The sequence below is a fragment of the Dermacentor albipictus genome, chromosome 1, assembly GCF_038994185.2.
Source record: "Dermacentor albipictus isolate Rhodes 1998 colony chromosome 1, USDA_Dalb.pri_finalv2, whole genome shotgun sequence".
In the NCBI taxonomy this organism is placed as follows: Eukaryota; Metazoa; Arthropoda; class Arachnida; order Ixodida; family Ixodidae; genus Dermacentor; species Dermacentor albipictus.
In genome coordinates this window covers 167,983,817-168,008,437 of record NC_091821.1, presented here as the reverse complement: position 1 = coordinate 168,008,437, position 24,621 = coordinate 167,983,817, and the positions used below count along the sequence as shown (strand labels likewise).

The window sequence follows — 24,621 nt, the reverse complement described above, 5'->3', positions numbered from 1 at the left end:
CTATGGACCGATTGACCAGTTCAAGTTGTCAACTTGTCAGTAACTGTCGTAGGAATCACTGTAATAAACATAATTCCACGATCGGATTGTTTACTTTCATTTTTTGTTGTAACACTGAGGACTACATAGAACTTTATTTTGTATATGTGAGAGAAGTATGTGGATATCACGAGCTTAAGCCAATGTGCGATACACAGACAAAGCAGCTGCTACAACATGAACTGCATTGAGGGCCACACAACACATACGTAATTAAAGGTGCAAAATATAGGGGGAAGCTTCAAAATACGCTCTGTAGCACTGCAAAGTATAACATATATTGTATGTGTACAATAAATGTTCAAAAATACAATGCATCAATGTACCATTTGCCTTCAAGTTTATTATGAAGTTCAAGTTTACTGAAGTTTATTATGAGCATATGTACAACAGGGATCAACTAACACACCCGCAGTCGAGGTGGCTGTTCGAGGTGTGCTGGCTGCCTCAGTGTAAGAAAAAGAAATTGGGTAAATGTCGACACCAGTGCCACTGCTTCTTGCCTCTGACCTGCACGTGCCTCTGCGGCATCTTTGTGCACAAGTGTGCTGGCGTGGTGAGGCGTAGGAGTCATCCGAGAGAAAGAGTATTGTTTACATGGAGGAGTGGCTGTTCACATTGCCTGTCACTTTCCCTCAAATGTTTCCTTGGCGACTAGGGTGACACACCCGCAGTCAAGGTGGCTGTTCGAGGTGTGCTGGCTGCCTAAACGAAATAAAAAGAAATTAGATGAATGTCGATACCAGTGCTATTGCTTATTGCCTCTTACCTGCATTTGCCTCCACGGCCTCTTGGTTTGCGGAGTCTGTATGAGGGAGCTGCTGTGGCTAGGCGTAGGCATTGTCTAAGCAAAAAGAAAAGGCCATTTAAATGGGGAATTATGGAAATAAATGCAGTTGTCTCTGCTTCTTGCACGCTTCTTGCCTAAAAGAGCACTTTGACTGCTTCTGCTTTTTACCTGCAGGTGTTGTTGCGAGATCCTTAGTATGGCTGCGTGCAGTATTGTAACACTTGGTGGAGGCATTTGAAGTGGTAGCCAAAAATATAAAGAATCATCCTTGTCTGCACGAATGCTTTCAATTTCTAAATGCAGTGGTAACTATCACTATTGGTGCAAGGCCCCCCCACATCTATGCGGCAAGTGCCATAGCTCGAAACTGAATTGTTCCTTTATGTTTCACAAGGCATCTGATATGTCCACATTAGATGTGATGTGTTTGTTTTTATTTATCCCAGTGTGGAGAGAGCATCATTAAATGGCTGAAGTACTATAGCGCCAAACAGACGACACAAGAAGAGACACGGACGAGCGCTTATGTCCGTGTCTCTTCTTCTTGTGTCGTCTGTTTGGCGCTATAGTACTTCAGTAATATGCACCAACTAGCCCAACAAAAAGTTCTGCTGAAATATCATTAAATGTTTTGTTTATTTTTGCGTGTCTTGTTTTTTGGTTTATTTCTGAATTTATCATGATGCTAAAGTGACTTATGTAATGGCAATCAGCTTTTGTTTTGCAGAAAAACAATGCATTTCCTGACCCATTCTTTGACATCCCATCACTCGCATAATTTTGCAGAGTATTCTACCTATATTGACTTGCTTGACCTCCACTAAAGGGTCTTGCATTTTTAAATACGACTCTTTCCTTAAAATAATTCGACACTTCTCATAATTTCTGTACCTTGGGCTTCTGATACTCTGCATTCACTATTTTTGCTTGTTTCTGACTAGAAATGTCTTCTTTAATTTAGAGCTTACATTTTACCTTTGGAACACACGGAAGGGCTTGCCATTGCATATCTGCATAAAAGGGAAACATGTTTCATTAAACATTTGCAAAATCCCATTGAAGATTGATGAATGCAGCTTGCAGTGTGATATGACTGAATGAGCCATAAAAGTAACTCATCTCACTTGGTAAATGAAAGCACATATTAGTGTGATGCACAAGATACGTTACACTAACGTGGTGGGTTCTGTTGCTTATAAAGCAAAATAATTGGTGCGCGAGAAAAAAATTATTTTTGCATAACCCTTGTACACACTGACTTAAGGAAAATGAGCTGGAGCTGTCCACATGATGTACTTATTTTACCTGCGAGTATGGTCAACAAAAATGTGTCCCAGCTGCTTAGTGGTATTCCGGATTATGTCAGTATTGCATATGTGCCTGTTGTCGAAAAGAATTGAATTTTGAAAGTGCTCGCAGGGATCTGATGTGCATATCTGCAGTTTATGGGTACATGTAAAAGACTCAGCATCAAGTGCAAGTGAACGGTCCCACAGGCCCGGAGTCGATCATGCAAATAGATTCGCTGCACAAATTTGTGACCAGAAAAGATATGCTACATGAAATGGCATACAAGGAAGTGTTGAAAATATTGCACAGTTAATAAAACGCCTAAGCTATTAATATGTGGCTTGATGCACTCGTTATGCAAAACGGAGGTGAGGCGTGCAGACAGGAAACAAGAGTAGAGTATTTACAAGCAAACAACACGCGCGCCGCCCACTTCTCTACTCTTGTGTCCTGTCTGCACGCCTCACCTCTGTTTTGCATAATGAATCCTTACGAACTAGCTCAGCTTTCTGTCGTTCTAAGTCTCGATGCACTCTATTTCGTCCGCATTAGGCACTCGCCTCTTGATTACTTCGTGGCACAGAAATACTCGGTCATCAGGCTGTTTTTCTGCTGTGGCCTTTGTAGAAGCATGATTGTTCAAAGTGCAACAATTAAACAGATTCTTTGAGTTGCTTGTGGCTTCGCCAGTACAATTCCGGTGCGCTGGTCCGCCTGTCCAGCAATTTCCTACTGAAGGGAAACCTGCAAATAAAAACACCGCTCCGCATGCAGAAAAATGCTCTACTGTGACGCTTCTCGAACGATTGTGATGTACCACAAGAGCTGCCTACTCGCGTGATATTCTCAACAAGGAGATAAATTCGTTTACTTACATGTGAAGGTATACCATATGCCAGACCACTTCGGGGCTTCGGTGGCACATAAGGCACGAGTGTGTAGCGTCCGATGTCGACGCGCGATCGCATGTCAAACGAAACTACTACGCATCCAAAAAAACAGATTCGAAACCGAAATTCGCGTCATCCTTTATTGCATGAATGCGTACATCGTGATTTACATAAGTCACGGACTTAGCGATCGCTTTCTGTAAACTTAATATTAACGTACCACCTTAATAAAGCCATCAGGTATGCGTTTTTAGGTGACAAAGCATAAGGTGACCTGTACTTGTTCTCAGCTCTTTCAATAGTAATTGCGCTGGCCACATTGACCAGTAGCAACAGGGCGGCGCCCTAGAGGTTCCCACTTTTCCGGCCCAGCTTTTCCTCTAGAGTTGTTCTACTAACTCTATGTATTGCCATATCGCCAAGTTTCCAACGGCGCGACCTTTAAACGGCCCAATCTACTTCGATCACAGCGCCGCCACAGTATTTTTCGTCGTCGCGTGCCTCACTGCAAAGCATGCGCCGCCCCAGCCGTTCGTCCCGCGCAGGTCCCGCGCAACCGTATTCTAGTACACTTTGGGCCGAAAGGGTCGCTTCTCGTGAGGGGCCATCCTAGAACCCGGGCCTGCCAGATCATAACTGAGCAGAATCTCAATAAAGTTGTTACCACCATCTAGCCATAACTACCATAGCCATAACCACGGTGGCCACAACCGCCATAGAGTTTCTTAGCGAACCGATGGTGGAGGGCAGGGGCTGCTATGGGTGGGAGAAGGCAAAGTGGCGTCACGTCTCTCCTCCTCGCCCTCGCGACGTCGCAGGCGGCCGCCGGGGCGCCGGTCCACCGTCGAAATAGTAGCAGTAGGCAGCGTTACGCCAGCGTGACACGCGGTTGTTGCGCTTTCAGACAACGCTCGCGGCGTATCGGTACCGTGATCGGGACGTAGCTCACTGCAGCGCGGCCGACGCGGTGCAACGATTGCCTGTGGAAGGTATGTTTTTCTCTGCGCGTTATAGTTGGTATGCTTGGATAATTTTGCGGAAGTCGTTCGGGAGGCTTTGCCGAATTTGCCGATAGTTTGAATATGTGATAATGCCACTGTGTCGGTCAGCCTGCATTTCCTCGTCGTTACACGTGTGTATGGGTTGACTGTGCATAAAATAAGTGTATTTATCGCTTTCTTTGCCTCCTGTTTTATTGCGTGCTACTTGTCTCAACCACTGAATGCGGCCGCGAGTGGCATGTTCAGTTTTGACCACGTTTCATCCAAGCGTTTGTATGAAGCCGCGGTGAAGTGAGTAAACATAGCATAATTTGTACATACTGTTAAAAGCAGATGACAGTGACCCCTCGACACATTTGTGATTGGGCTTGGTTATAAGTACACAAGTTTTTATTCGTTGGTTGAAACTGTGGCATAAGCACAGTCGTGATTAACTCTGCAGCTGTTGCATTCTTGCACAAAGTCCTTGAGATACCCGCCTAACTTAAGTTAGGCGGGTGTCAATTGCTACAAGAACTGAAATTTGGGCAAGTTTGTAAGAATTAATACTTGACTTAGCGCTTGTCCTGTCTAGTCTTCCTTCTTGTGTCCTCGTTTTTTTGGGTTAACTTGCTGACTTCATTTCTGTTAAAGACCATGAACTGTTTTGTTCATCTCATGATGTTGTGGAAGAGCTTTTTGGAGACTGTAATGAACTAACCTTTAGAAGAAAGCATAAATAGAGAACCAGGCATTCCAAACAAAGTATAATCCGGAACTGCCACAAAATTATTTTGTCGTACATTTCATTGAAAAGTTCTATGCAGGTTCATTCAATGTTGTGATGGGGATTTCACAACATGTTAATTGTAGCACACAATACAAATATTGAAGGACATGTCTGCTTGTTTTGTGATGATCTTGCACATTGTGTTTAGAACAGAAAGGCGTTGTTCTGTAATGCCAGCATGGGTCACTGTCAATGTGTTGTGTTCAGGGTGGTAGAGAAAGCAAGACTGACAACTTTATCAGCTGTTGAATAAAGCTCTCCTCACTAGTGTCTTGGTGTGTTGAAGATTGTTTCTTTCTTTTCTTTTTTTGCTTGCTTGTATTGTTTCAATGCTGACCAGTGTAAAACCACTAGAATGTAATAATTCACACCTTGGGCTATGGCGTTGTGCTGCTGAGTGTGAGACTGAGGGTTCGATTCCCTGTAGGTAGTGGCCACATTCTGATGTGGGCGGAATGAAAAAAATGGTCGTGTACTACACTTTGGGTGCACGTTTAGAAGCCCCAGGTGGTCAAAATTAATCTGTAGCCCTCCACTACAGTGTCCCTCACAACCCACTGTGCTGTTTCAGGACGTTAAGCCTCACAATTTGATTTAACAATTCATCATTCTTAACATTTACAAACCTGAAAATGTTGGGGCAAGTAGCATGGCAAACACCATTTCTTAACTGTATGCTGCCATAGGAGTCACTTTATGCATAATATCCCATTTGCCGATAATGAACTCCTATTTACACCAAAATATTTGTGGCAGACATAACCTCCTTAAGCTGGGCTGAGGTATTTGCCCTTTGCTTTCTGTTAATAAAAATGCCATTAATGAGACAGTCATATTCTTGTCCTTGGTGTTTTAAGAAATAAGATTACTTTCGCACTCCATTACGATGCTATGGAAACTTGCAGTAGACTGCGCATGGGGGCTTTGCCATCTCCATGCAGACCGCTTGTTCATTTATTCTTGCCTATTAGGCTTATTCATCAGTGAAATATCTTGAAGAGTAAGCTGTCGTGGTGAAAAGCTTTTGAGGAGCTGCTCCTGCCATTTGCACACAAGCACACTAGTTTCAATTTTCATCACTGAACTTGGCTTGGATATATTAGTTATGTTAAGTGTGAGTCACCATTGACTTGGCTTTACTCTACTTAGAGTTTGTGTATAACATTTTTCTCCCAGGTGGGCCTGCAATGAGTAGCACTCCCAACGGGTCTCCCTCAAAGGCTGCTCCAAGTCCTCCTCTCCCACGTGGTGTCCTTGGTAGAAGTGGGACACCCCTGCTCCCTGGGACACGGTAGCTATTTACAGTTTCTGTACTGGCTTTGAAGCCAGTACCTGACAGTGCATGCACATGCTTTATTATTGCTGTAATATGCAGGTGACAAGAAATCGGTATGATTGAATTTCTATTGAACTTTGCCAATTTTAAACAGATTTCATTTCTTTGCCTTGCTTGCATATTGTATGCAAGAACTGAACTTTTGTACTTATCTTTGTGCTTTTGTTCATGCTGCAGAAAGCCAAAGCAGGAGGGCTGTTTTATTACCTCCAGGTTACCTTCCTTGAGAGGACCCAGAGACTTAACATTATCTGGAAGCCCTGGACAGAAGAGAACCTTTGCTCCTAAGGTTGATGCACCTAGAAAAGCCACTTCGGGTAGAGATGATGAAGGGTGAGTATTTTTCACTACCATTTATGGTGTTAAGGTGTTGTTCATACAAATTGTTCTGTTAGCTAAGAAATGAAAAAAGTTTTCCTCTTTACCAAATGAAGAATTAAAACTACAGCCATTTCCTGGAACCCTGCTAGGCTTCACCCAGCTTCGTTATCTTCAACGCATGTATTCTCTGCTGCTTAGGCGCTGAGGTATAGAACAGCTCTGAAAATAGCAAATCGATTGGAACATAAGCAAGTACTGGCACAAGATTTTTGTCCCTTGTTTTTTTAATTGGATAGCTGTCGACCCTATGAAGCCTTATTTCCTTGAGAGCACAAACAATAAATAATTACATCACCTTTAAATGCGACCAGTTCAAAACAAATACCAAGTACAGTGTGGCTTGAAACGTGAAACTGGGGACTATGTACCTCACAGGGAAACCTGATGAGTTCTTGTGCTACACACCACTGATGCATGCACATGCACTATGGCTGTGCAACTGGAAGCTGATGAGTCTGTTAGCGCTGGATGGGATAAGAGGGGAGGGAAGATGAGAGGGACCTCCCCTGCATTTCAGGAGAAGCGACAACAGAGGATGGGGCTTTATTATTTTGAATGTGGAGGGACGTATAATGAAGGGCTGATTTGGTGGTGGAAGTAATTTGAGCTATTCTTGAAGAATTTGACAGCAGCTCATTACACAACCCAAAAAAAGTTTGTAAATAGAGAGGCTACATTCAGACGTTTCACACTTGAAATTGGCAGACAAAAATTGCTAGGGTGTTTGTTTGCTGTTTATCAGTCTACTGTAATGTTTTGAACAAGAAAGACATTCAGGTTGTTTTGTGACACAAGTGTTAATTGCTGCATCATATATGATGTATAGGGAAGGGAAGTGCAGTCAAGGATGGCAGAAAATTAGGTGGGGCTATGAAAAGGAAATTTGTAGGCGCTAGACAGGGGTAATTGAAGATCGTTTGGAGACGCCTTCGTCCTGCAGGGGACATAAAAATAGGCTGATGATCATGATATGATATAGCATGCAGTTATGGGTTGTTTTGTGGCAGAGAGCAGATATTTCTTTCCGTCCGTGCGAGAGAACAATTTGATGGCAAAATATGTTTTTACATGCTGTACTGTCTCTTAGCACCAGTATTGTCACGAATATGTCAGAAAATGAAAATGCTGCAGTGTTGCAATAAACATAGCATGGGGCCGGCCGTGTGCTATGAGTAGACAGCAGAAACAAAAAGCTTTTGAAGGAAGAGGAAGAACGCATTCTTCTGGCTTGGATCAGTCTTTTAACAAAGATAGTGCGGATAATCGCCAAATGTGCAAAGACCCCTCTGCTCCTTCTTTCTCCCGGAAACCCTTGCACATTAAATGTCCTCTGGAGAAGTATGCACACCATCATTGCTGTGGCGCAATCAAAAAGTGCATGTTTCTATGACATTGTAAAACAAAAATTCACACAAAAGGAAGCACTCCAAACGTTCTGGCCTAGTTATTGGGCCTACGTATTAGTCAATTAAGTATGATGTCATCAAGTTTCAAGAAACTTGTACTAACTGGAACTGCAGAAAGTATGTCGTATTTTTTACAAAAAGGTTTCAAGTTCTTTTCAATGGTCCAGATATCTTTTGCAGGTTTTGTGTAAGTTGAGCGCCTTTCTGCATGGCAACAAAATATATGACTAACTGCATGGTGTATCATATCTGATACTCTACTTTTGCATATAAAATTGCAACTATGTATGCGTTTATTTTGAAAATTGAAGCTTGTTTTGGCATATGTAGACTAAACAAAGGTCTATCTAATTTTTTCACAATAAGATAAGAGTTCATGCAGTAAGGGGTTAAAAGAATATATCTCCTGTCTCTTCTTTATCATCTGGCAGCACACCGTTTCTGTTCAACAGCTGAGTGCTTTGTGACTGTAAGTATTCAGTGTGCTGTGCAGTGCGCATGTACAATAGGATCTAGTGTGATGGTAGCATTTGTGAATAAAGGTGCGTGTGTGTCACCTACTGATACGGTTTCAATCCGTTCCTGCCAGCTCCCTTCCACCTATATTGCTGCGACTCGGCAGGCACACGTATGGGTGGTAATATGCACTGCTATGAGCAAAGCATGCTGGCAGTGGTTACCTGAACAGTGAACTAAGTCGCACAGCAGTGTAGTAAATAACATATTTGTATTGCAAATTATTTTAGATGTTGTTGTTGGGAATGAAATATTTATTTATTTACTTATTTTATTTCAAAACACTGCAGGCAGCAGTGCTGCCCAAGCATGATAGGTTTTCTTTTTTTTTTTCTTTTGCATCAAGTGCAATGACAAAGAATTTACAAAGGCATTTGCATTTGTATGATCAACAAGAGACGCTGGCAGACAATTCCACTCTTCAATTGTGAGCAAGAAAAAAGACTTCTTAAACATCTTCATCCTCACAAAGTACGGGCGGATAACATCCGAGTGATTAATTCTAGATGACCTGTGTTGTGCACGGGAAAAATAAGTTTTGTGTGGCAGACCAATTCTGTTCTGATAGATCAAATAAAACATCTTGAGTCTCGCGATCTTTCAGCAGACACGGAGGGGCTCCAGACTCAGTCGCTGCAGCTTATCGGTAACAGATGAAGCAGATCAATAGTCAGATACAGTAAATCTAGCAACGAGGTGCGGAATTCGTTCTACTAGTGCAATATCTTTAACATAGTGTGGGTCCCACACTGTGGAAGCATACTTAAGGACTACAGTGTGGTATGCCTTGAGTTTAACAATTGAGGGTGAATATTTTAATTTTCTGTGCACAAAGCAAAGTTTATTAAATGCTGTTGTGCAAACGTTTTTCAAATGCTTATCCCTTTTAAAGTTTTTTGTGATGGTTAGTCCTGTATATTTGACAGACGTTACTGACTGAATACTTTTGTTAGCAATGTGATACATATGAGACAGTGGTATTTTCTTTGTGGTTATTGCCATAGCAACTGTTTTATCAAAATTGATTTGCATGCTGTTTCGTTTGCACCAGTCCGCACATTTACAGAGGCTATTGTTCAGTAGTGTTTGACAAGAGGAGCTGTTAACAACACTGTACATCACATTGTCGTCGGCGAGTAATTTTACTGTTAAGAGAGTGATCGACGTTAGAAGCAATACTGTTTATGTAAATTAAAAATAACAAAGGACCAAGTACAGACCCTTGTGGTACCCGTTGAATCAAATGAAAAATCAGTACCGTATACAGAACTCTTTTCATAGTTCATGATTATCGTGCTACTGCAAATTGGTATAATTTCAGGTAATGTGCCAATGAGGTTCTATTGTATTAGTGCAATCAATGGTGTTCTTATTTGTGGTGTGGTGTCATCTTTAGTTTGCTGTGAATGTAATGTCTGAAAATAAATGCATGATTGTTGCTTTTAATTCTATGCATTTCTGTCAACTGTGGGGCTTTACTAAAAGAGCTTGTGGGATCCCGACAGGGTAATTGGATAAGGCTTTTTTTTTTCTGCCTTGAACAATTGTTCGTATACATGGTTGCTTAGTCATGTAGCCTGCAAATGGAGGGGTGTGTGCTGCACTTAAGTTTGAGACCTATGCTTTCAACTCCAAAGTGGCCTGCAAAGTATTCGAACTTTCTTGCTATTTACCCATTCTGACAGCTTCAGTGGGAAATTGTACAATGCTCATGATATAGAACGCACCAATTTAACCCTTTGAGACACTGTCTACATAATTGTGCACAGCAGGAGTGTGCATCAATAGCAAAAGCACTGATGAGAGTAATGGTATTTAAAATGTGTTTCATACATCTTGAAACACTTATTATTGGAACTGTGTTAAAATTTTGAATAACGTGTTTTAGCAAAATGAGTGGGAAGGTAGACAGCTAGGTGTTCTTACTCTGTGTCAGTAAGTTGTATGTAGCGGGTTCACTTCATTCATTGTTTTTCACAGTGTCATGCACCAGGAATAATTTTCAAGTGGCTGGATAAGTGCTTTTCAAGCTTTTCAAAACAGATATGGTATATGATCTCATCTTTTGTGTTCCTCTAGTGAGTTTTTGCATGGAGTTGAAATTTTGTAAACTTGACAAAACTCGCTAAACAATTGCAAATTCATAATCTTTTCTGCTGCTGTACACTTTCTATGATTCTGAAGATGCAAGAGATGTGGTGAAAGCAAGTTTTCAATCAACGGGATAAAGTGGCGTCTGAAAAGGTTAAGGAAATTAATGCACATAGTACATACTTTTGTTTCTAATGTCTCCGGTTTGTGTGAAGTTGGCATAATTTTGGCTCGTAGATTTTGGTAAGGGTCCATATCACCTCAATGACCAGTTTCATAGCGGCGTGACATGGCACTCTTGAGTAATTGCATAAATGGAGTGTTCCACTTTAAAGTTTCCCTGTTGCGCTTTGTTCCATGCATACAGCACATACTTCCTGCCTATTGAAACTGTTAGTAGGTTTGCTTTTGCAAAGTCAAATTTGTCTGTGTGCTGTAAACTTGTGCCATCTCCAGACATCTGTATTTGTGGCATTCGTTTTTCTAATAGTCACTCCGACTAGCTTTTTATATTATTTGGAGAAAGGTGTTTGGCCAGTGTACGACGATTCCCAGTTGTTTGTATTGTATTGTGCAAAGTGCCTCATTTCCTTTTGCACTTCAGCATCTTCTGCAGTTTGGCTGTCCATCTCAATTACTGCATGTTTGAAGTTGAAATTTTGCTGTCAGTAAAAGGTGTAGTAGCTCTGCAGCTTGATTGAGGCTTTGCAACATGCTTGTTTCTGTGTCCCACTTATCTCAAATTCTTTTCTGCAACTTCTTGTTGAGCGGGCTCTCATCTCAGCTTGTTTTCTTGCACAAGCTTGCACAAACTTTTTTTACTGCTCTCAGGGCATCCCTCAGAAGACATGTTTGACATGAAAAACACAGTTTGGTAGCACTGATGGCATGGGTCATGATAAAAAAAAAAAGAACAGTGGAAACTAGTAGCATGTAGTAGAAAGAGGTAGTTTTATTATGCAACTGGTCTATTGTTCAAAAGGTAAATATTGGGCACTGTATGATCATAAGTATTTCAAGTTCGTCAAAAAAAGAATGGCACTTACATTAAAATATTAAATTATCGGTTTTACATACCAAAACCACAATCTGAAAAGGAGGCATGCTATAGTGGGGGACTCCGAATTAATTTCGACCATCTGGGGTTCTTTATTGTGCACTTGAATCTAAGTACATGGGTGCTTATGCATTATAGAAATAGAAATGCTGCCGCCGTGGCCGGATTTGATTCTGTGACCTCGTGCTTAGCAGTGAAGAAAGACACTTGTTTGAGAATTTTGAATTTTTACAGGTTTGGAAGGGGCAAAGGTTATGAAGGCAGTCGTGGATCCTTCAACCATGGAGGGCGAGGCTCACGGCGGGGCAGAGGGGGCCACCACCCAGATCGAGGAGCCCGTTTTATCCAGACACAAGGAGCCACATTTTCTCAGGGTGTGGAAGGCACAAAGACAAGTGGTGAGTGTGTTCAGGTGCTCTTATAGTCTGGTACATTTTAATCCACCTTGAAAAATATCTGATAGATTCTTTTTTATTTTTTTGCACTTTTGCGTCCAGGAAATGTGTATAGTACAACCTTACTAAGGAAGTTGAAGAAGTAGCTGAAATAACTTTGTTATATGCATTACTTCGTTATAAAGGTTGTCCACTGTCGTGACATATTTCCAGCAGAGGAAGGTGCAAGGGAAGTTGCTAACCAGTAAGTCAATGCTAAAGTCCACAATGCACTGCTGAATGACTCCGAAAAATTGTTTTCTACCCTGTTTTCATGAACATAATGGCTGCGTCCTCTAATGCAGCTGTGAATGCTTATGCATCTTTGCCGTCATCGTGTGCACTCAAACGGCGGTGTAACAGCTCTTACAGCATTTTGTGGACATCCTGACGCAGTACTGCAGGCCTTCGATTTTGTGCGACACTCCTGGCTATACTCAAGCAGATGCTTTTAAACAACAAAAGAGCATGTCTTCAAGCTGTGTCCAACGATAGGCATAGCACAAAATCGGATGTTTGCAGCGCTGTGCGGGCACGATCATGAAATGCTGATAAGCTGCACGATAGATGCACCGAGAGCATGAGCAGAGTCCGTAGTATGTAACAATACATTTCATCGTCCATTCTTGTCATTTGTAGTGCGGAGTGCCAGATCCTGGGCTTCTCCTGAGTTAATGATAAAGGGTGAAAACAACAGACGATGAAATTGGATCATTATAAAATATAGCCCCATAATGCAGAAAATCCCTTGACTGTACTGTGTGCAGCAGTTAATCACAACAGTGGTTAGACGGAGCAGCATGTACTGAAGCACATACGACGAACCACGAGCTCTACTATCCGCATTTTATTATGGCATAGTGCACACCTTTCAACCAATGCACAGTGTGCTGTGTACACCGCACAGGAATGTTTGTGAGTTGGTGGTTTTCATAAAGTGCAGTGCAAGGTGATAGGCGGTAGGGTGCATGTGTGGCTGCTGACTTGGGCAGCACCACTGTCAGGTGGCCAGCAGCATGTGGAACTTTTGAATAGCTCCATCAGACAAATTACTAGCAGCGTCATGCACTGCTAGATTTTGGCCCCATTGGTGCGAAATTATCAGTAAATTTTCGTTGTGGACTGAAAAAAGTTCATTATACTCGCGGACAACTTTCTGTGGCTGTGAAGAGAAAGCTACGGCTGCGGGGTGGGGGCACATGAGTTATTGTGCCAAGTAGTCCAGCAGCATTGACAGTGCTTTTGGTTGCTGGAAACAGAGACTGAATCAATGCAGCTTCCATATGTGACGGTTTTGCATTTGCCAAAACGCAGAAGGGAAAAGCCGCAAAATAAGTAAATTTTTACACTTAGTGGTGTGTTCTGTCTTATTTGACTGTTGCTAATAAAGCGATTGTTTTCTCTTCCCCAACTTAACCTAACGTGGATTAAAAGTCGGGACTATTTCCAGAAGTGCTCTCACTTGTGCGGGCTTTGCATCCGTAGCTTTCTCTTCATAGCCATAGAAAGTTGTCCGCTCATATAGCATATCCATTTAGAGGAAATTATTGCTTCATTTAAATGAGATTTTATATGCATGGTTTCTGTGGGAATATAATGGGTGAGCTATGATTATTTCATTATAGTATTCATTAGTTTGTTGTAGCAAATTTTATTATGAGTTCTGACTCTATAATCTAGAATAGATGTGTTGCTGTTAGGTAACATGGTGCACTTATAATGCACATCATACAGTACATGTGCTGTACGAAATATTTGCAGAAGTTCATTTTTAAAGTCACACATTTATGCAAATTGTGCTCCATACACGCATGCCGAAGTGTTTTGTAAGAGATAAGGTGCCTTGCATGTAACCGCTATTTTATATGTGAAAATCTTGTTTTTACGTACGAACATTTTTTTTAAATGTTTGTATGTGGATCACGCAGACAGCACAAATATATGAAGCCTTGCCATCTAGCAAGGAGAGATTGTTAATAAAATGAGCCCGAGAAACTATGCAACAAATTGTGACTGGCTTTTTTTCATCAGTACAAAGACAAGCGACATCAGGCGCTGCAGCCTCGACTAATTTCTTTTTGCTTTCCATGAATGCGAAAAGTGGACTTCAACCACATCGGAGCACATCAGTCTAACTGGGCACATATGAATTTTATAGCCAAGCATGTTCAGGCTGTTGAAAAGCAGTAACATGCGACACCAGAAGACTTTGTTCACGCTTGTGTCGGCTTTTAGTTGTAGTTATGAAGGTGTTTTCTATTGGCATCGTCTTATGACATTCTTTGAGCTTCAGGCACCAGGGCCCTCAGGCAAATCTACGTCCAGTGCCTGATGCCTGCTGAGTGGTAATGAAGCCGGCATGTTTAAAACAATTTGCTATCACAGCTGGACGCATCGCAACCTATGCGGCGGCCACCATCTCAAGCGCCAGGTACATGTCCACATTGATGGCATGCCTGATATGGAGCAGCTGAATCAGCCTCTCTTTGTAGGTGCATTTGACGCTGCGAATGACACCTTGATCGAGCGGCTGCAGCATGGAAGTGCATTTTGGTAGGAAAAAAACCAAGCACATGTTTCCGAGCTCCATGTCATCAACATGATAGGTGCTGCAATTATCCAAAAAAAGGCAGACCGACCTGCCTGCCTTCCACATGTCGGCATCGAAGGCCTCGAGCCAGCCACCAAATATGCCCCGGGTCTTTCATGACTTCAGGTTAGCAGTGTATCGTATGGGCAGCCTATTATTCTCTGTGAAGCAGCAAGGCTTCTTGCTTCTGCCGATTACCGTATTTACCCGATTCTAACGTGCCCTCGATTCTAACGCGCACCCGCTTTCCGTGACCCCCCGCCTATAAAAAAAAAAAAAAAAAACTGCCCTCAATTGTAACGCGCACCCATTTGCCGTGACCTAAAAAAAAGTGCTTTACAGTACCATGCACCTCATTCTTTCATACATAAATAAAGCTTTCTCTCATTTGGAAAAAACAAAGATTTACTCCCAATGCACTAAAGTTGTGATAAATAAAAGAAGTCGCAGTTTCGCTTGAAAGCTGAAGCATCGGTCACGATTGCAAATTAGTAGACATATACGAAAAGCAAGGATAGTAGTTTTATATAAACTTTTAAACATTTGCTTACTAACTAAATTAACAAGCATCGTGTCATGCGCACATAAGCAAACATGTACACATCTCGCTCAATGACCGCAAAACTCTTTATCAAAATACTGGAGTGAGGAAGTGCAGTAGCGAATTGAATTGACCTATGTGTGGCCTCTCACTTCAACGTGAACTAAGTGATGAGAACATAGCGCGGTGCACCTAGATGCGTAGACTATCTCCATCGCAGATCGTTTTCAATATAGGGGCCGCGCGGCCACACCGTATGTAGCAGCCGCCAATGTAGAACGCCTCTCCTGTTTGTGCCAGTCCCACACGCAAGTTTCGGGAACTATGAACGCCCATGATGTGGCCCGACTTCCCGTTTGTCTCCACTCGTGTGATTGCTTTCCTTTTAATTGTGGCATTGTGTTGAACTCGGCATGTCTTTGCAGTCGGCACTTCTTTGCTGATAGAGCAAATGCAGAAAACGGGAAGACCTGGAAGACGGACGGTGCATTAACCTAAGCTAAAGGAGACATTGCCTGAGCACACATACTACAGCACACAAAGGAAGCTATGGCAGATAGGCTCGAAGCGCATATGAAATGGCCATTTTGAAATGGCCACCTCATACTTTACCAAAACACTCTACTTCAAACGTCCCATCAAGCACGGTAGTGTCTTCACTAAAGCAGTCGTCAATATAGTGATAACTTTCCCTCAGAAGTGAAATAGGTGTACTTTAGGAAAACAGAATGTTTAATTTACTCAAAGCTACATGTTCGTTGTCTATTACTTGCAGCCGTTGGACAAAAATGACAAAAACAACTCTCATCCACAAACGTGTACGTCATGACTGAAGGGGCTGTTCTCTGCATACGATCAGAAAATTAAATGCGTATTGTTTTTTGCCACAGTTGCGAAAGTGGTTTCTGAAGTTACTATAGCATGTCTGTCCTTGTCGCTGGAACCTAGCCTCGATGTCGAGAACACTGGCAATTTCAATCATAATTCAGCCCTACCTGGATGAACTTTTTCAAAACTATAGAAAATGATCACCCCTATACGTTCGGCAATAAGAATTGAGTTTGTTTAGCTTAGCTAGCTTGAGGGCGCACACGATCGACAGTCTATATGAACTTGAGTGAGCAGATTCGGATCGTAGTTAATCGCAACCGAGTGACCGCGTGAAGGGAATTATACTGTATTTACTTGCATAATGATCGCACCCCTGAATTTTGTTGTCAAAATTCGATTTTTTTTATTTCCCGTGTAATGATCACACCCCAAACTTGCCGCAGCGATATGTCGTGTGCCAAGTCTAGCTAATAATGAGCGCACTTACCATCTGTCGAATGCTACGTGAACAAAGACAAACAAGACAAACCAAGTGGTCTGCATGCACCAAACATTCTTAAGTAGATGCCTCATTGCATTACTTTCATCACTTTCCGCACTTCCATGACAAAAAGAGGTACAACCAAACTTGTCTTTATTATGTGTAGGCTTTATAATGGTTGTGGTCAACAACAACAAAAAAGGCGCCTTTTAATTCTTCTCGTCTGCACTCGTGGGCACGCAACTAATCGCGAGCGGCAACGATAGTAGCCGCGTTTACACTGATACGTTAAAAGTGTACCTTATTCATACGCCAACGCTTGTAACACAGCTAAGATATTCACCCACCCTTAGTGCAAACGTGCGGTATTAGGATAGTAGTGAACAGATGCCGCAGTTTTCGCAGCATGCCCGCCATGTGTTTCTATGTCACTGGCAGCTAAGCGCGCCCATCTGTTTCTGCCCCCTCAAAGTGGACATGGGTACGTTATTGCCACAAACTTGCCAATATTAATGATATTATTCATTACTGATATGGAAGAAATTGTTTCAATGCACGCAATGTACTCACGAGAAGAAAAAAAAAAATGCGTTCGGCTTGCTCCGCCAGCCGCCATGTTTGTTTCGGTGTCTTGCACCCGCATCTTGCAGCAAACGCGGGACGAAAAAAAAGTTGTTTTTCTTTTCGCGGGAAATTTAACCAGCGTAATGATCGCACCCCTGAATTTGCATCAATTTTTTCGGACAAAAATGTGCGATCATTATGCGAGTAAATACGGTACATAGCTGGTGCCTGCAGCTTTGATAGTAAGTGTAAGTTAAGCTGTTACATCGCATGCTCATTCTCTCCTTGACACACCTTTCAACAGCACATTAAGGTGATGCCTTGGGTGAAAACAGAAATGCTCACGAATTGAAAAGCAGCAGAAAAAACATGCATGCACGGATTGAAGAAGTATGTCCCCACCCTCAGAAGCCATTTATTCTGAAAAAGTCACTGAAATTTAGCTGTAGAAATTATGTTGTGCCCGCAAAGTAAACACAAATCAGCAGAAGATCAGTGCAACAATGATGCTGGAAGCCAAATGGCAGATTCACTGAAATGGCAAAGCAGCTAATTGTATTTATGGTGACCATGCTTTGGCGAGCAGTTCAACGACCCAGTGAAAACACTTCTTCCATAGGACATCCGAATCATATACCTACGTCCATGCACCATTTCGGATACAAATAGGACATCTCCTGGAAGTCTGTCTTGGATATCCTATTATGAATGTCCCAAAGATATCCCGTATGAACCTAATCCAGATATTCTACCATGAACGTCCCAAGGTTATCCCACACGGACCATTTTTTTACATACACATGAATATTTGTCCTCCAATTCAAGCTGTCTCATGAGTTTCCTCATAACATAATTATGTTTTCTCGCATGTTCAAATTACAGTCCGATGCTATCACGTCTGCAGCTCGTGTTTACGTCGAAATATAACAAAATTGAAGAATGTCCGCAGTATTTTGTTATATACATGTTTTCATAACATGCAGTTTCACATGAAAACCAGGAAGTATCATGCAAAAACAAAACCGAAACGAGATGGATTTCAGTTCAGGTGAGCTCACCTCTCAAACATTTATTCAGGAGAAAAAAGAACTGCTTGATTTTAGCTTTATTTCTTCTGCTTGATTGATGACATCAAGCGATGCTCCAAAGAAACTAAATCATGCAATGCGGCTTCATCATCCTGTTTGCCATCACCTCTCGCGCCGGCAGGCACGGCAAACAGCAGATCTGCCTCTGATGCACCTTCCTCATCACCACAGTCTTGCATGATTTCAACAAGCGCCGCATCTGACATTTCTTTGGCGCCATTGTCAGCATACAAAAATGCGCCAAGTTCAACATCTTTGAGCACTCCACCATTGGCATGTAGCACATCTCACGCTTCGGTGACATCAGGTGCGTTTTCAGGCTCCTCTTTGTCGTTGCACGTTCCACCTTGAATGACCTTTATTTGGGCCTTGGTGAAGCAATTTGAAACCTTCTTGGTTCCAACTTCCTGCAGTGACGTAGCAAGCATCTTGATCGCTTGATACAGTCGCACCAACTTATAACAATATTCAAATGTCACGAAAATTTCATTGTTATAACTGATACTCGTTAAAACCAGGTTGCATGAAAAAATCAAAATAGGGGGATGGCAGAGCTGATCTTAGCTAACTATAATGGCAGGGAGCCCAGTGCCCCTTCCTACCACCTTCCTCCGTCCGGCTGCTGATTGTGCCCACACATTTAACTGCTTCCTGGGCACTCCAGTCACATGTTACAAGTTGCGGCTGTCGACATTAAAGAATGGCACTGCTATAACTGCAAAGAAGGGCCATGGGTGGCAAACGATATACAGTCGAACCTCGATATAACGAAGTCCTATTTGCAGCCGAAAATTTCGTTAAGTCGAGGTTCGCATGTTTCAGCAGTCCAAATAAAGATGCAGGTTCTTGGAACACTCCTGGCATATGACACCTTGTAGATAGCAGAATTACAAGGATAACTAATAAACCCCGGAACTAATAACACAACCAAGAGCGTGATGCCCGATAGCCAGCGGGTACGAATGCATTTTTCTTCATTACGCGTACGGTGAAGAGCAGGTCTGCAGCAACTGCCGCGCCTAGTGCTCATAGCTGCCACTAGATGTTGCCATCAGTGCCATCATCATCATGATTTGTCATCGCTAAAAAAAAAAAAAAATTCCATTCACGAAGACATGGCAACCCGTGGCGCAAAGAAAATAAAATTATGCACATACCAGAGCCATCAACTTGAATTCCGGCGCATCAGACGCCGGATCGGATACCGAATCAGACTGTGTGTCTCCCGCTTTAGAGCGCTTAACGCTCGCAGCCATCGGATAATACCACGCTCAGTAAAGCAATGACGACGTTCATTCATGAATGCTGGAATATTTTAACTTCCCGCAGAGCAATTCTATGCAACTCAGGTGAAAGCGAAGAACTCCGTCAGCTTCATCTGCTGCTTTTTAATAAGCGTCGGGGTGATAAGGCGCTCGTAGGTTGACAGGGCTGCTAAGGCTTGCTCTTGCGAGTGCGTGCCCGCATACGTGCGTAAGAGATCCAGCGCATCCATGATTTGCTTCGGTGTACCTATGCTGCTTGCCGCCTGGAGTTCCTATCCGAGTCGTCGTCCTGCATTTCTGCATCTGTGACGCTCTGGATTATTGTGTCATTGTCTAGCTCTTCAGCTGTCACAGTGCAAGCATTGCTGAAGACAAAGTCCTCGAGTGTCACGTCGCTTGGAGCACCTCCCTGATCGCAGAGCAGCTGCCACGAGTCAACGACATCTGTTGTGTACGCCATACTTTCGTCACCGTCATTTGCTCTGCACTCCGCTTCTTCATTCGAAGAAACGTTCTCCTTCAATCCCGCCTTCCTGAAGCACTTGGCTACGATCTCCCTATTCGTTGCCTCCCATGACGGCGAAAGCATCTCCAAGGCCATCAACATGTCGATTTTCGTCTCTCTGCGGAGCTCGATGTTCAGCAGAAGCCTTTCGATGACCCGCTTGCGGTATGTACACTTGACGCTGTTTATTATTCCCTAGTCGAGTGGTTATATCAGGGAGGTGCAATTGGCAGGGAAATATTCAAGCTCAATGTTGGAAAGCGCACAATCTTGAACATCATGCGCTGAGCAATTGTCCAGAAGGAGGCAAATGTTTCGACCCCTTTTGCGCATTTCAGCATCCAGATCCTTCAGCCAGTTGGTGAACAAATTCCTTGTCATCTATGCCTTTGTGTTTGCAGCGTACTTGACTGGCATGCTCCTTTTTCCGCTGAAGCAATGCAGCTTCTCGCTTGTGCCAATTACGAATGGGACACGCTTATCGCTGCCGTCCATGTTCACGCACAACAGAACAGTGAGACGCTGTTTACTGTGTTTTCCACCATGGCACTTTGCATTTCTCAAAGCCAACGTCTTCCTTGGCAACAGCCGGTAGAAAAAATTCGGTCTCGTCGGCATTATATATGTCGGAGACATTGTAAAGTGATAGAATGTCGGGAACACGATCACGCAACCAGTCCGCTGCTCCAATTGAGTTCGCCTCGGCTGATTCTCCGCTGGCCACCTTCCCAACAAATACTATGCCGTTCCTTGAATCGTTGCAGCCACCCGCTGCTGGGTTTGAAGTCGTTGTGCCCAAGAATACAAGCAAAGTTAAGGGCCTTTTGTTGAAGAATGGCCCCGCTCAACGGCATGTTTTTTGCGCGCATATCGAGGAACCATGAGAAAAGAGCTTTTTCTACGTCGACGTAAGCTGCTTCCTTTACCTTCTTTCTTTGTTGGCCTGAACCACCAGCACTGACGACACTCACGATACTGTCCTTCAGTTTCAAAATTGTTGAAAGCGAGCTCGATGAAATTCCATACCTTTCAGCAACAGCCGCCTTCTTTTCGCCGCTCATCACTTCTGTGATAATTTCGGCCTTCACATCAAGGCTCAAAACTTTTCTCTTGTGAGGTGCACTACTCATCGTGAATAGGACGACGACCTAGGCCCAACGATATCAAATAACCAACTGAGAAAACGTGCCCAACGAGTGATGTTTGTAAACTTACTTCTGGTTGGCGCTTTCCCGTTCCAACAGGCTGATGACGTCATAGCGTGACGCGTTCCGGAACTTCTGAGGCACTCCGGCTAGCACTACAGGAGCGCATCCGCTGCGGGTTTCATACGTACACGATACATGGCGCAGCGGCACGTTCTGCTCCTCGTATTGAAGCGCGCCGGGAAAATTTGAGCATTAAAGGGTGCATGCACATCGCTGTATGCCCGGCTAAAGTTTTCGTCTGCCTGTCAAAGAGGCTCCTGGTACGTGCGTGCGATGCGCGAGGACTTCGTTAAATCGGAAGTACAGTATAAAGGGACCTCGTTAAATCACGGAAAAAGATACACGGTTTTCAATGGGGCAGAGATTGGGAAAAATAAAAAGTGCATTATTTTGAGAATTGCGTTAAATTGAGGTTCGTTGTATCGAGGTTCGATTGTAGCACTGCTGAGGCAGCGCTTTGGTGGGCCCAAAAGGGGCCTTTTAACAATGTGAGGAGCTTGCCGCAGCAGCCTGTCAGCTTGAGGAATCCAGAAGAAACGCTGAGGCGAGATCGCCACAAGTGTCTCGCCACGTACATCACACTGCATTGCACGAGAAAACCCTGTGTTTGTCAGCCTTGCTGACATCCTTCTCCAAGGTATCGAGGTGCTCCACGTAGTGCAGCGGAAGGTTCTCAGCGAAAACGAAGAACTGGAGGGACTGAATCATCTGGTGGGCCTCTTGTGAGGACAACGTTAAGGCAGCCTGCCCTACCGCGTCATCACTGCCGTCGTCGCCGTCGCTATCCAATGCAAGCACGTTCTCAACGATCGCCTCATCAGTTACAAGCACGTAGTCTCCAAATCTATAGCCGTGTGCTTTCTTTTCACCGGCAATGTCGTGCATTGCCGATTATCAGGGGGCGGTTCGGTCATCTTTAGCTTCGGCGGCGAGTCAAAAGAGGCTGAGAAACCACGCGGTCAAGAAAGATTTTGACGCAACCAAGAAAGACAAACATGGGCGATTACGCTGTTTGCAGAACTACGCTGAATGAGGAGCCAGTGAGCAAGATGCGAGCAGCGCAGTTGGTGCGGTCCATTCGTGTTTCGATGGGTGGTGAAGCGTAGAGATATGGGCGCAGCTCATTCGTGTTCGGAGCAGGGGAAGGGTGACAGAAGAGAGGTGCGTGGAGAAGGCTGGAAAATGAGTGCGCGGTGGTCATTCGAGCAGTGGGCCATCGTGCAGCGGCACCAATTAATTTTTATTTATTTTTTATTTTCAAGGATTTCGCATTTCACGACCTTTTGGCTTGAACGTCAAGGAGCCTGACTTCATTGTTATAACCGATAATGTGGCATTGGGGCATTGTAGTAAGCATTATTTCACCGTGAAAACATACAAAAGTTGACGGTGCAGCAGCTTCTCATTGTTAGAACCAATATATTGTTAAAATCGGTTTATAAGTGGGTTCGACTATATATGTTTATCTTCGTCTGCTGTTCAAAACTGATGTCCAGAAAGATCTTATCACCTGACGGCGGTAGCAGCATTTGAAGCTATTGATTCCTTGTCCAATGGCTATATCAGGGACGTGCGAGTGGAAGAAAAACATACCAACTCGATGTTCGACAGCTGAAGGTCATTGACGTGGTGTACGGAGCAATTGTCGAGCAGCAAGCATATTTGGCGGCCTCGTCACTTGATGTCTTCGTTGAACTCTTTCAACCAGTCGGAAAAGATCGACCGTGACATCCACACTTTAGAATTGGTCACATATTTAACTGGCATTCGCTTCGTTCCCTTGAAGCACCTGGACTGGGCACTTTTCTCAATAACTAACTGGATTCTTTTGTCACTGCCATCACTGTTGGCGCAAAGGAAGACCATCACACAGAGTTTGCTCGACTTGCCACCTTTAAGCACCAACGTGCGATTTGGCAGCATCTCATAAAACAGAACCATCTCATCAGCGTTGTAAACATCAGTCTCGTAGCGGCTGAAAACGCCAGGCAGCTTTTCAGCAATCCACAATGCAGAAGCATCGCTGTCGGCAGAGGCAGACTCACCGCTAATGATTTTCCTGATGAATTTGAATCCTTGCAACCAGCTGTTGCTAGCTTTGAAGTCCTCGTTGCCCAGGATGCACGCGAAATCCTTCATTTTCAGCTGCAAGATCACGCCACTTATGGCAAAGTGTGCCCATGTGTCCAAAAACCACGTAAACACAGCTTTGTCCACTTTGGCGTAAGTCGACAACTTCACCCTTTTTTCTTCAAACTTGTGCCCGACTCCGCTGCACTGCGAATGTTTTCTTTTGCATTCAAGATATTCTACAGAGTGCTGGCCAGGATGTTGAACCAGGCAACAACACCCTTCTTATTCTTGCCCTCGGCAACCACATTCACAATTGAAAGCTTGTCCTCGAGGAGGAGGAAGAAAGAACTTTATTGTGTGCCCTGCGAGTTGGTGGGGAGGGCCAAAGGCCCCGCCTAGGTGACGGCCAGGAGTTCATGGGTCCTAGCGGCATCCTCGGCCCGCTGGACAGCCCATAGTTGATCCTCGAGGGCCGGGCTGAGCAGCGCGGCTTCCCAGCGCGTGCGAAGGCTGCTGCTAGAGGCCGCGTTTTCTTTATTGTTATTTATCCCTCAGCATTCCCATAATATATGCTCCAGAGTGGCTCTGGATTCACATGTTTTGCATTTGTCTGTAGGATATACATCCGGATATATGATGTGCGAGAGCGCAGGATTCGGATACGTCTTAGTTTGTAACTGCCGCCATGCGACAGACTGCTTTTTTGTCGATTTTGCGTGAGATCGCGTTAATATGCGCCTCTGTAACCTGTAATGTTTCGTAATGTCATTATATGTTGGCATTCTGTCCTCCCACTCATTTGCTGCACCGTCACGTCCGGAGGGTGTTGGGGCGTCACTTGCGACTGCGGCTCGGTCCGTAAGCCCTCGAGGTGCGTCTTGTACCACCTCGTTGTTGCCGTCCTTCGCGAGGGTGTGAGCGGGTGTCCAGGTGATGTACAGTATATCTTTCTTTTGTAATTTTGGCCTCCTGCAAGAAGAATGCGTAGTTCCTCCGGGGAGATTCGGCCGTTGGCAAAGTTTCTTATTGCCGTCTGAGAGTCGCTGATTATCACGGTTGCGTTAGTCTGAGCTACTGCGAGCGCTATGGCTACTTCTTCAGCTATCTCGTTACTTATGGTGCGTATTGTTGCGCACGTCTTGCACCGTTTCTCCCTATTGATTACAGCTGCTGTAAACCCCTGTCTGCGACTGTATTGAGCCGCGTCTACGAACACTGCGTTCTTGTCGCTGCCGAATTTCTTCTGTATTTGCTTTGCTCTGTTCTCTCTTCTGTCCTTATTGTGTTCTGGGTGCATGTTCTTTGGTATAGGAGGTATTACCAATCTTTCCTTCGTCTCTCTCGGGATGTCCACCTTGACACCGTGCTGTGTGTGGTAACCTATGTCTAATCTCTCTAGGATGTGTCTGCCTGCTCTAGTCTTAAAGAGGCGTTCATATTGTGCCGTACATTGCGCTTCAATGAGCTCGTCTATC

At 43.8% G+C, this 24,621-nt stretch overlaps 1 protein-coding gene across 2 annotated transcripts in view; it reads left to right on the top strand.

Moving 5' to 3' along the window:
* The first annotated feature begins 3,840 nt into the window (after positions 1–3,840).
* Positions 3,841–24,621, top strand: part of Polr3D (RNA polymerase III subunit C53) — a 75,968-nt gene continuing 55,187 nt past the window's right edge. Inside the window, exons 1-4 of one of the 2 annotated variants that reach the window (XM_070528925.1) lie at positions 3,841–3,998; positions 5,956–6,070; positions 6,329–6,448; positions 11,801–11,964. In XM_070528925.1, coding sequence (XP_070385026.1) covers positions 5,967–6,070; positions 6,329–6,448; positions 11,801–11,964 — 388 coding nt within the window. In that variant the 5' untranslated portion in view covers positions 3,841–3,998; positions 5,956–5,966. Of the gene's footprint in view, positions 3,999–5,955; positions 6,071–6,292; positions 6,449–11,800; positions 11,965–24,621 lie in introns of both variants that reach the window. The other variant, XM_070528921.1, reaches the window with a different exon arrangement.